The sequence below is a fragment of the Salmo salar genome, chromosome ssa26, assembly GCF_905237065.1.
Source record: "Salmo salar chromosome ssa26, Ssal_v3.1, whole genome shotgun sequence".
NCBI classification, from domain to species: domain Eukaryota; kingdom Metazoa; phylum Chordata; class Actinopteri; order Salmoniformes; family Salmonidae; genus Salmo; species Salmo salar.
The window spans coordinates 8,834,483-8,846,549 of record NC_059467.1 but is presented as its reverse complement, the minus strand read 5'-3'; the positions used below and the strand labels follow the sequence as shown (position 1 = coordinate 8,846,549).

The 12,067-nt window shown below is 40.4% G+C and overlaps 1 protein-coding gene across 2 annotated transcripts; it reads right to left on the bottom strand.

Annotated features, from left to right (window-relative positions):
- Positions 1-1,385: 1,385 nt before the first annotated feature.
- On the bottom strand, positions 1,386-9,727 carry LOC106587080 (uncharacterized). Of its 2 annotated transcripts, none has more exons than XR_001324361.2 (4): positions 9,477-9,727; positions 2,837-2,998; positions 2,344-2,433; positions 1,386-2,123 (listed from the first exon to the last, which is right to left on the bottom strand). XR_001324361.2 is itself a non-coding variant. In XM_014175016.2 (4 exons), exon 1 carries the CDS (start codon positions 8,850-8,852, stop codon positions 6,624-6,626), a length of 2,229 nt encoding a protein of 742 aa, XP_014030491.2. In that variant the 5' UTR covers positions 8,853-9,470; the 3' UTR covers positions 1,386-2,123; positions 2,344-2,433; positions 2,837-2,998; positions 5,668-6,623. The 2 variants fall into 2 exon arrangements, 1 of the variants encoding a protein (XP_014030491.2); XM_014175016.2 differs by lacking the exon at positions 9,477-9,727 and adding an exon at positions 5,668-9,470.
- Between the last annotated feature and the right edge of the window lie 2,340 nt (positions 9,728-12,067).

Sequence of the window (12,067 nt, the reverse complement as noted above, 5' to 3'; positions counted from 1 at the left end):
GGGTGCCCATGGGGCTGGAGATCGGAGGTGTCTAGTGAGAGAAAGGCAGATTGAGGTTGCCAGGGTTATGTATTTAACCTTTATTTAACTAGGCAAGTCAGTTAAGAACCAATTCTTATTTACAATGATGGCCTAGAGTAGTACAGAAAGTGTTGTATGCCAAAGCAGTGAAGATTGGTAGTGGAAGATGGGTACAGGGTGAGGGATCCTGAGAGGATTCCTGTGAGTAGGCAGAGACCGAGAAAGAGTGATGGGAAGAACATGTGCTTCAGTAAGGTTGGCTTTTTCGCATTTATAGCCATGGTTCTCAATTGTACTGCAGAAATGGATCGAAAGTCACAGAAAATACTGGTTGTGGTGGCAGCGGCAGAGGAGTACTTGGGATTGCGAGGATTTACTACGAAGTTGGATGCGATCCGCCAACCAAATCCCAAAGAAGAAGGTAGCAGGTTAGGATAATTAACGTGGCATGTTAGTAGAATGAGGTTAAGGTTAGGAAAGGTGTTAGGCTTAGCTAAAATGCGTAGCAGGTTTGGATCATTAACGTGGCAGGTTAGGAGAATGACGGTATTAAGGTTAGCTAAAATGCTACGGTTTTCAACAATCTACTTGTCGTGCAGCCCACACACAAAATGGTCAAGTGGCAACAAATCTGCCCAATTAGCTGATTCGCTTTCCATACACCCACTTCTGTTGACACGCCCACTTTCAGACACTCCACGTATGCAGTGCATGACCCATGATACTCCAGATTGGACATTTGCATCTGCTTCTTTGTTTTGCAGTCAAGATAAACAGTGCAATATCGCCACCTATCGTACTGGAGGCAACAGTGTTTACTTTGTTTTGGCTCGACCTCTCCTCCAGAGCTATTATCCATAACACCTAAATGCCATAATACACTTGCTAGCTCACTTAACACCCCAAACAAATATAAGTCTATTAATAATACTAGTATTTATAATTTTGAGTACAACTTATAAAGGCATTAAATAGCATTCATAAAGGCTTCATAAACACTACATAAATACTTCACAAATAGTCTAGAACCATATGTCATACTCTACAAATGGTGTGTGAACATACATATTGAGTTATGTCACATTTGGCAATTCACTCTACAGTGGCAATGGGTATGTAACCCTTCATAGAGTACGACAAACACTTATAGATGATTTGTGAATGTAGTACTTGGTTTAAAGTGGGACCGATATTTACATTTTTTATTACCGTAACAATACTTATTTAATCCCAACTATCCAAGCACCTGTTGCCAAATTGGAATCATCAACCCATAACTAACATCTCCATGTGAAGACAGTAGCAATAAAAATAATAAAGTAATACAAAAAAATGAAAGTTTAGATAAAGGCTACAGAGGCAGATAACCAAGAATGGAAAAGATGGCTGTATTACGTGGAGATAATTGGACAAAAAAGGTTGCATAATTAAGAACAGTTGGTGAAGACAAACAAATCCTGACTAAAATCTTATGGACTAGTCCAATGAAAACTATTTTGATTTACAATTAACATACAAAAGTACATTACAAATATATTTTTCACAATCCCCATATAAAAATACCAAGTAGTGAGATTTATGTTCCTTGAAAATATTTACAGGATCATGCATGTCTACAGGTTTTTTACAGGTAAAAAAGGAATACAATCTTATAAAGATACATTCATCAACGAAACACTCAAGGATGTTGTTTATATGAGTCGGGTAGAATACTACTCTTACTGCTGCGATATGTCGGAAGTGTAAAACAATGGTCATTTACATTTTTGTTGTTTAATTTCAAATGGTGAAACACCAGAGAGCTCTGCTACCCACAGTCAGAAGCAGTCAAGTGAGCTGCAATGATTTATGAGTAATGAGTCCATTTCCTGTGACCTCATAACTAATCAGAGAGTAGTCCAATGTGAGGAAAGTCTGATGAACATTGTATTTCTGTTCTGGTAAAGGTTCAGGTCAGTCAGCCCATGGCATGTAGTCCAAAGACAACCAGTCGGAAATCAACATGGCTGAAGGCGCAACAGTGGTGTAAAACATCCTCAGGGCAGGTCCGCAAGTTGAGGATGGAAACAGACTATGTCCCTCTAGTATGGCAAGCAGAGGACCTGTGAAGGAAGGAGCAACACAAATAATTTAATCATCAAGTGCGCTTTCGGTGTGATAAGAACCATCATGTTTTTGAGCATTTACAGTGGCAAGCCAATTTTGTAGAAAGTTGTATAAATATTTATTGTATGTGCAAGCAGCTAACTGTCCCTAGCTAAGTAATGATTCATAGAGGTCCACACACTGACTATGACACGTACAGTCACAAGTTTACCATACCTTATCATGATTAAGAAGTTTTCTCCTCAAGTGTTGCGGACCTGGAACACCCCACTGCACCAGACTAGATGACCAGACCTCCTCCTATACCTAAAATACAACAGGATAACGCTTTGTCCTTTTTTCCAGAAATTGAACTTTGTCTTTAGCCTTTCCCAACCCCCCAAAACACACGTGCAGAGGCACCAGGTCAGCCGCAGCACACCACACATGGAACATTTTAGGGCCCATGGAACATTTTAGGGCCCATATGTGCCCAGCTAAAAGGCACAACACTAGTACACAGAGGTCAGCTGGGAAATGACACTAGACACCCTTCAGTAACTGATTCACATTTCAAACCTCTAGGCTGACTGCCGCCAAGGAATATGTAATTCAATAATTTCTCGAGTCGTGTTTAACTACTATTGTCATACATTATAAATAATTAGAAATGACTGGATATCTTTGTCTTTCACAACAGACTCTGAATAATTTGTGTCTGACGACAAACCTTAAAACACCTTCTGCGCCTTGAGGTCAGTCAGCCCATCGACTGACAGGAAAAAAATAAATGGCTGAAGGTGTAACAGTGGTGTTCAACATCTTCAGGGCAGGTCAACAAGTTGAGAACAGAATCAGACTTCACATCCCGTAATTGTTTCAAGCAGAGGATCTGTGAATAAACATAAGGAGCAGAGCCAAAGATGATCATGTTTCATGAATATTCAAACCGGCAGGAAAGTTAGTAGACAGCACAAAAAAATAAGTGGAACTCACAACAAAAAAGACACTACTAATACATTTTTGAGGATCACAAACTGGACCCTGAAAAGAGCTGTTGTACACCCAGATTCAAATAACATTCTCTGTCATGGATGATGTTGGCTTTTGCCGAACTGGTTCGAGCACCTCGAGCCCCGGTACACACTACCAAGTAGGCGCTATTTTTCAGATGTTGCCCTACCGGAGTTACACAGTATTGTTGAAACGCACATCCATGAGCTACTTGCTATGGGCGTCACTGCTATTAGCTTCACGAATGACATTTGGACCAGCGATGTTAGCCTCATGAGCATGCTGAGTCTGACAGCACAGTGGGTCGACAAGGATTTCCTAATGCAGAATAAACACCTTTAACTTCTCTAGGGTAGGGGGCAGTATTCAGAAATTCAGATGAATAACGTGCCCAAATTAAACTGCCTGCTTCTCGGGCCCGGAAGATAGGATATGCATATTATTAGTAGATTTGGATAGATAAAACTCTGAAGTTTCTAAAACTGTTTGAATGATGTCTGTGAGTATAACAGAACTCATATGGCAGGCAAAAACCTGAGAAAGAAATCCAACCAGGAAGTGACTTGTAGTTTTTCCTATCTAATCCCTATCGAAACTACAGTGTCTGTGGGGTCATTTTGCACTTCCTAAGGCTTCCATTGGCTGTCAACAGTCTTTAGAAACTTGTTTCATGCGTCTACTGTTACTGGGCAGAGAATAGGAGCTCAGTCAATCAGTGGACTGCCTGGGACCAGTGAGTTGTTTACTGCGCAGGCAGGCAAGCACGCCCTTCCTTCTTTTTCCTCTGTAATGAATACGCTATTGTCCGGTTGGAATATTATCAAAGTTTTATGTTAAAAAGACCCAAAGGATTGATTGTAAACATCGTTTGACATGTTTCTACGAACGGTAATGGAACCATTTGACTTTTCGTCTCTGGTTTTACACTCACGCGTTATGCCTTTGGATTTGTGATCTGAACGCGTGAACAAAAGGAGGTATTTGGACATAAATATGGAGTTTTTCGAACAAAAATAACATTTCTTGTGGAAGTGGGAGTCCTGGGAGTGCATTCCAACGAAGATCAGCAAAGGTAAGGGAATATTTATAATACTAATTCTGAGTTTATTGACTCCAGAACTTGGCGGGTAACTGTATAGCTTGCTTTGATGGCTGAGCTCTGTACTCAGAATACTGAAAAATGTGCTTTCGCCGTAAAGCTACTTTACAATCTGACACAGCGGTTACATTAAGGAGAAGTATATCTATAATTCTTTCAATAACTGTTGTAAATTTTATCAACGTTTATGATGAGTATTTTTGTAAATTGATGTGCTCATTCACCGGAGGTTTGGTGGGAATACATTTTCTGAACATCACGCGCCAATGTAAAATGCGGTTTATGGATATAAATATGAACTTTATCGAACAAAATATACATGTATTTTGTAACACTGAGTCCTGGGAGTGTCATCTGATGAAGATCATCAAAGGTTAGTGATGAATTTTAGCTGTATTTCTGGTTTTTGTGACGCCTCTCCTTGCTTGGAAAATGGCTGTGTGGTTTTTCTTGTTTAGGCGCTGTCCTAACATAATCTAATTTTATGCTTTCGCCGTAAAGCCTTTTTGAAATCGGACACTGTGGTTGGATTAAGGAGGATCTTTAAAATGGTGTATAATACTTGTGTGTTTGAGAAATTTGAATTATGAGATTTTTGTTGTTTTGAATTTGCCGCCCTGCTATTTCACTGGCTGTTGATAGTGTGTACCGCGGGTGGGACGGTCACGTCCCACATACCCAAGAGAGGTTAACCTGACCCTCCTCTCCAGGCAGTTCTTGCTGCAAGAGTGGCCCTCTTTTACAAGCAACATGTGCTAGTTGAAGCATTCAAGGTATGGCATGAGTGTGACAATCTTTTGATGAGAATATTTCAGGCCAGTGTTGCCCAACACTTTTTCCTGTTGAACTACCACTCTGTTGGCTCTTGTTTAATGTGTACATATCTTAGTTTTTCATGTATTTCAGAGGTTGGACAAGCTGACAGCAATGACAAAGCTGGCCTCACAGTTTGATGAGTGGGGGCAGCTCTACCCCTGCCAAAGCCAGATAGCAGCAATCACACTGACTATACCAGTGTCTTCCGTTAATTGTGAGAGGGACTTCTCTGCAATGAAACGAGTAAGAACATTTAAATGTGAAAGTAGATGCTCTTTGTCCCTCTCCCTTTGAGTTTTTTCCTTTTAAAAAGTCACCAGAACCTAGGTTCAGAGTACTTATACATATTAAGTTTTACAGGGAGGTCCCCAGAACACACAAAAAAGGGGGACCCCCCCCACCCCTGCTAAGTTTTCCCCCACAGCTAACAACATTTCCAGAGGAAACACTGGTACACACAGTCACTGGTTAAACTTCAATAAGAATCTCTCATGGTGGACATCACAAACCTGGAACTCGGCCTGCAGAAAGACAGAATGCATTGTCATAGTAAACAAAACAAAAAACAGAAGAAACTAAATAGCTACTTAATTGAAACAGTGAATAGTTTTCGAAGTGAATGAAGCTCTCACCTTATGCTAATTATTTGATGTTTATATCTAAAAGCATGTTCTTCCTGAAGTCTACAGTAATGTGGAAGGTTGAATGCTGCAGCAGATAGAAAAGCACTGCAGTCCAGTGTGCATTTGTCCTAATGAAAACATCTTGATCTCCAACAAAAATATAGAGATAAAACAGGCTCTCAAAAATGGATAACGAAAATATGATTTAAAAATGTATTTAAAAACAATTAAAACAAAGCATGACTCATTTTGACAGTGGAAAAGTTGACAACTTTCAGAGCCTTGCTCTCCATCTTGTTTCTATTTAAGTTGACCATTCAAGTAGGCAATTCAATGGTCATACAAAAAGTGAGGGGGAAAATGGTCCAGAAATCAGCTAATAACACAAAAAAAACGACTGGTCTCCTTTCAAAATGATCATGTTCTTTTTTTCATAAACATGACCAGGCATCAAAAGGGAATAGAAGGCCAAGGGAATCTGCAAATTCAACTATTGCCTCTACACTTTTCCTGACAGCACACTTCCTGAAAAACCTCTACATTGGATTTCAAACAATATAAAAACAGGTAAGCACGTGGAACCATTCACATGTGGTACAAAATGGATAAGCGTTATTCGACATTCAACATTTACTGACACCACGTTTGAACATATTTAGGCAATACAGTATACCACAAAATAGGTATATAATGTAACTATATTATACTTGTATCTACTTGTCTGAACTCATCTGAGGTTGCATTGCTGTTTATCTTTCACCAGTCTAAACACAAAAGCTAAGGTGCTAGAAAAAATAGCACATTCCATGCATTTTTTGAAAGATGCCATGCTATTAAAAGGTTCTGCACTGTGGTTCATTAGTAAATAGATAAATTAAAAAATACATATCCTGTCTTTCATGTCTATTCCTTTACCATTTCCATTCTTCTGCAGGTGTGGCAGAGAGCTTTTCTTCTTCCTTTGCCTACACTGTCTGGAATGTTTTCCTCATTGACACTATTTTTGGTTCATCCAAAAAGGACAGCCATTCCCAAGTGTGATTCTTCTTGCACATGTCCATGCCTTCAATGGCAATACTGACTGCATTTGACTTAGCTTTTTGCAATTGATCTAATATTGCCAAATCCTTCCTGAATCGATCATTTTTCTTTGACAGGAGCTCTGGTTCGACTGGAAGCATCATAGAACATACCTTCAGAAAACTGGCTAGGATCAACTCAACAATCTGAACAGTCAACTCAAAAAAGTCTGTGTCGGTCCACATGGTAAGCCTGTCAAACACAAGGTTCTTGGGTACATCAATGTCATCAAACAAGCATGCATTTCCTTTAACAAGGTCTCTCCCATCTTCCTGCCATTCCTTAAATTTGGTAACAAGGGTTTGGTATCTTTCTTCCATCTCCAACACGTTTCCCTTCAAAGTTAAGGCTCTCCAGAGAGGATCAATGATAAGCTTGGAAACCAGACCCAGAGCTCTGCATCCGGCCTTGAACTGTTGAACCTCCAAATCAGCAACAACTGCAGCAAGCAAACTACTCTCAGCTCCGTACGTACTGGTAAACTCAACCAAATCATCATGGATGCTACACACTCCAGCAGAATTATGAAACAGACCATCAATTCTGTGTCCAATGGATAGAGACAAAGGAACTTCTTCAAATTCTTTTTTGCTGGTCAAAAAGCTTTCGAACGGAACAAGCTGACCGTCCTCTGCCCATCCAAGCTCTTGCACAGCATCACTCACAGAACTCACCAAACGCACTGTTCCAGACTCCAACTCTGTTGTCCCAATGTTAGGGGAGCTATGGACTCCTACTTCTTTATCTCCTAAAATCATATTTTCCCAAAGTAGAAGAGTTGTTTTTGCCTGGTGAGCTAAGCCATCAATCAAATGTAAGCCACAGAAGAGCTGACTTACAAGGCACATCATTGTCTTTTCAGTGGAACTAAAGCCACAATGTTTCTCAACTACCAGTGGTAGGATGTCTGATCTGTATTCAGCAAGGATTTGTTGAAATTTCTTTTCCGAACCAGTCCCAACACCAAAACAGTTTGAAAAAGGTACAAAAATCCATCTCATCTGTTGCATTTCACCACTCGTAACAATTTCATTGATCATTTTCCTGCAAATGTCAACTTGGTAGTTCTCTGGGCATGGGGTTTGCTCTGTGACCCCAGAGTGAACATCAGACTCCTTTAAGCAGAAGTCAGTGGGTCCATTATCTTGGCCAAGCTTGACAGTTTCATCTGTTTCGATAGAGATGATCTCTTCATCATGCAGAGACCATACAGTCCTTGCATCAGCGACCAGATTTTTCAAACCGGTCTTGCTAACCATCTTCTGACAGTTCCTCTTCTCCTCTGTATCATTTGCCTCTTGTATCCTTTTCAAATCCAATTGTCTTTTTGAGAATCTTGCAGGTGAAGTAGGTTCTTTTTCCTTGTATTGTCTAGGCACAAGCGGTATTATAAACACTTTTTTTGAAAAGTCTTTATTTGCGACATGTTTCCGTTTGGCAATTCTATTCAGTTTAGATGCAATACGTAAGGCATCTTGACAGCGTTTCTGATTTTGAAAACATACATTAAAATTATATTTCAGAATATTATAGACAGTATACGTATAACTCCTTTTTGTATTTTTCGCAAACTTATGAACCTCATACATTACACCATTAGTCAGTAACTGTGAGTCAAGTTTTGTTTTGGATAGTGGTTTGGATCTCACATCAAATTCCACACCTATTTCTTTACACAAGGGGTAGCAGTTTTTCACCACTTTCTCTGCAAAGGACATCACATTTGCCTGTTTAATGTTGCTGACCAGGACAGACCGAGACAAGGTACATACTTTTCCAATCTGAATATCACTGGGTGACATGTAAAAACATGGCTCCTCTTTGATTAAATTCCCTACAGAGGTGCTTGGGCTATCCTGTTCTGTGTGAACACGAACAACACCTATACCACCCACATTTACAGCTGTTTGAAGTGGCGCACCAACTTTTGTTGATTTCATTTTAATCTCGCTATCATTTGATTTTGTATCTTCTAACCGATTACAAATAAGACGTTGTTTTGCTGTGTCATATCTATTTTCGGCACATGAATAACCTGCATCAAAAGTGTCAGACCAAATGACAGCTGGGGATATCCCCACCTCCTCCTCCTCTGGCTTTATATCTACATCCATCTCACACCAACTAAACTAGCTATCTGGGTGACACCCAGGGTCAACTTAAATATAGTTTGGCTAGACCTAGTAATTTCCAAGTAGCTGACCAGGCCTATCTCCTTAAGCCTATAAATCAAAGTGAGAATGGGAATATTCTGAGGAAATACGTTCTGTAATATTAGATAGTGGTGATTCCAAGTGTAACGTTAGGCCTATACCAACTGACCAAGGGAGTCCACCCACACTACTTCCCTATGTCTGCATGTAAACACGACTGTTTATTACACCACAACACCTAATGGGTGCTTTGTGTCCTGAATTACCCCCATACAGCTTATCAAACTAGCCTCAGGCTACCTGACAATCCTAACTTGCATCTCACTGCAGTAATGTTAGATCCAATGAGACTTGGCACACAACATAAACGAATAGTGAGTACCACCAAGTAGCCAAATCATCTTGCTAGCTAACTATGTATTGAAGTCTATATTGACGGCAAATATGCCACTTGCAAGGGCGCATTGATTGAAATACATGAATTATCTGTACATGGAGTTGCCTATTGTTTGTCATAAGACTAGTGGCTCAGATCAAATAGAGTAGCTCAGCTAGCTAACGTTAGTTAGCAATTACTGTAGCTACCTTGATTTTGCAGGTCCCCCTAAACCTTCCATACGACAGTTTGGAATTAGAAAAAAAAAGTTGGTCCTACGGCAAAGTACTTCCAGGTGGGTAACTGGTTAGCTTATTCCGAAAATGTAAACGGAATGCTTTGAGTTCGACGCTGCGTGTCGAGGCATTGGAAAATCATTCTAGACACTTAGCGAAATCTTAGTCACAAAAAAAGTACACATGCTGTGGTTCCGCGTAAACTAGCTTCATTTTCCGCTGAAAACCGGATGTGGAAACTCCGCTCGGGCGTTATGTTTCCGGGTTCATCTTTCTCGGTTCAGATTCAAATAACGGGTTACTGCATATTTGGAGCAAATCTTTTTTGAAAATTAACCCAATATATAGCCTGTCGTTTCCAATTGGATCAAAATAATTATAGAACAAGGAGGTGGGCAGAGTGAAGCACGAGATAGTGAGATCCTATTTGCGCGTTCTATAATTTATTTGAATTTTTCCGTAAGGGAAGGCCTGCCTTGATGTGCAATAACTCAATTCGCCCTGGCAGTCCTTCTAAACGCTTTTTTTTTTACTTTGGCAAATGGTCAAGTCTACAAAACGCAGTCCATTTTGTTTGTTATAGATTATAATTTGGGCAAAAGAGAACTGTATGATGATCAAATATTTCTTCAATGAGAATTCAGGCCTCGTCCCGAGAATGATAAGGATGATTTTGGCCCAGTGGGAGTCAGATTTGTAGAGCCAATGGATCATTTCATTTTGGCTGAAACATATGTGGTGTCAAACTGTGGGGGAGGATAGGTTGGGAACTGTTGAGTTGGTGAAGGTAACTAGGAGTGGACTCATGTAGATTTATTGTGTTTCCTCCACCCAGAGGGAGCGGGTAATCCGGATTACGCGATGAGGGACAAGAATTGGGACATGCTTTGCTCTCCAGAGAAGGGCGCCGATGAAAGGAGTGATAACGGGGTCGACACTAAGTGTTAAGGAGGAGCAGTTGAAACATAAGATTCCTGGTGTCTGTGACACACAGTTTGGTGAGATGTAGATCCGATGGAGAGTGTGGGGAAACAGAAGACTTTGTCTGTCATGCTTTTTATGAAGAGTCTTTGCCAGATAAGGTCAGGGTAGGAAGTGTCAGTTATCCCGTGAGAGCTTTTGTTTCCTGAAAATACTACAGTGTTTTAGGTGTCAAGTTTATGGGCATGTTGCAGCAGTGTGTAGGAGGGAGATGCCTAGATGTGAGAAGTGTGCAGGAGGGCATAAGACGATGGAATGTGTGGTATCGGTGGGACAAGTTATGCATGTTAGTTGTGGGGGTGCCCATGGGGCTGGAGATCGGAGGTGTCTAGTGAGAGAAAGGCAGATTGAGGTTGCCAGGGTTATGTATTTAACCTTTATTTAACTAGGCAAGTCAGTTAAGAACCAATTCTTATTTACAATGATGGCCTAGAGTAGTACAGAAAGTGTTGTATGCCAAAGCAGTGAAGATTGGTAGTGGAAGATGGGTACAGGGTGAGGGATCCTGAGAGGATTCCTGTGAGTAGGCAGAGACCGAGAAAGAGTGATGGGAAGAACATGTGCTTCAGTAAGGTTGGCTTTTTCGCATTTATAGCCATGGTTCTCAATTGTACTGCAGAAATGGATCGAAAGTCACAGAAAATACTGGTTGTGGTGGCAGCGGCAGAGGAGTACTTGGGATTGCGAGGATTTACTACGAAGTTGGATGCGATCCGCCAACCAAATCCCAAAGAAGAAGGTAGCAGGTTAGGATAATTAACGTGGCATGTTAGTAGAATGAGGTTAAGGTTAGGAAAGGTGTTAGGCTTAGCTAAAATGCGTAGCAGGTTTGGATAATTAACGTGGCAGGTTAGGAGAATGACGGTATTAAGGTTAGCTAAAATGCTACGGTTTTCAACAATCTACTTGTCGTGCAGCCCACACACAAAATGGTCAAGTGGCAACAAATCTGCCCAATTAGCTGATTCGCTTTCCATACACCCACTTCTGTTGACACGCCCACTTTCAGACACTCCACGTATGCAGTGCATGACCCATGATACTCCAGATTGGACATTTGCATCTGCTTCTTTGTTTTGCAGTCAAGATAAACAGTGCAATATCGCCACCTATCGTACTGGAGGCAACAGTGTTTACTTTGTTTTGGCTCGACCTCTCCTCCAGAGCTATTATCCATAACACCTAAATGCCATAATACACTTGCTAGCTCACTTAACACCCCAAACAAATATAAGTCTATTAATAATACTAGTATTTATAATTTTGAGTACAACTTATAAAGGCATTAAATAGCATTCATAAAGGCTTCATAAACACTACATAAATACTTCACAAATAGTCTAGAACCATATGTCATACTCTACAAATGGTGTGTGAACATACATATTGAGTTATGTCACATTTGGCAATTCACTCTACAGTGGCAATGGGTATGTAACCCTTCATAGAGTACGACAAACACTTATAGATGATTTGTGAATGTAGTACTTGGTTTAAAGTGGGACCGATATTTACATTTTTTATTACCGTAACAATACTTATTTAATCCCAACTATCCAAGCACCTGTTGCCAAATTGGAATC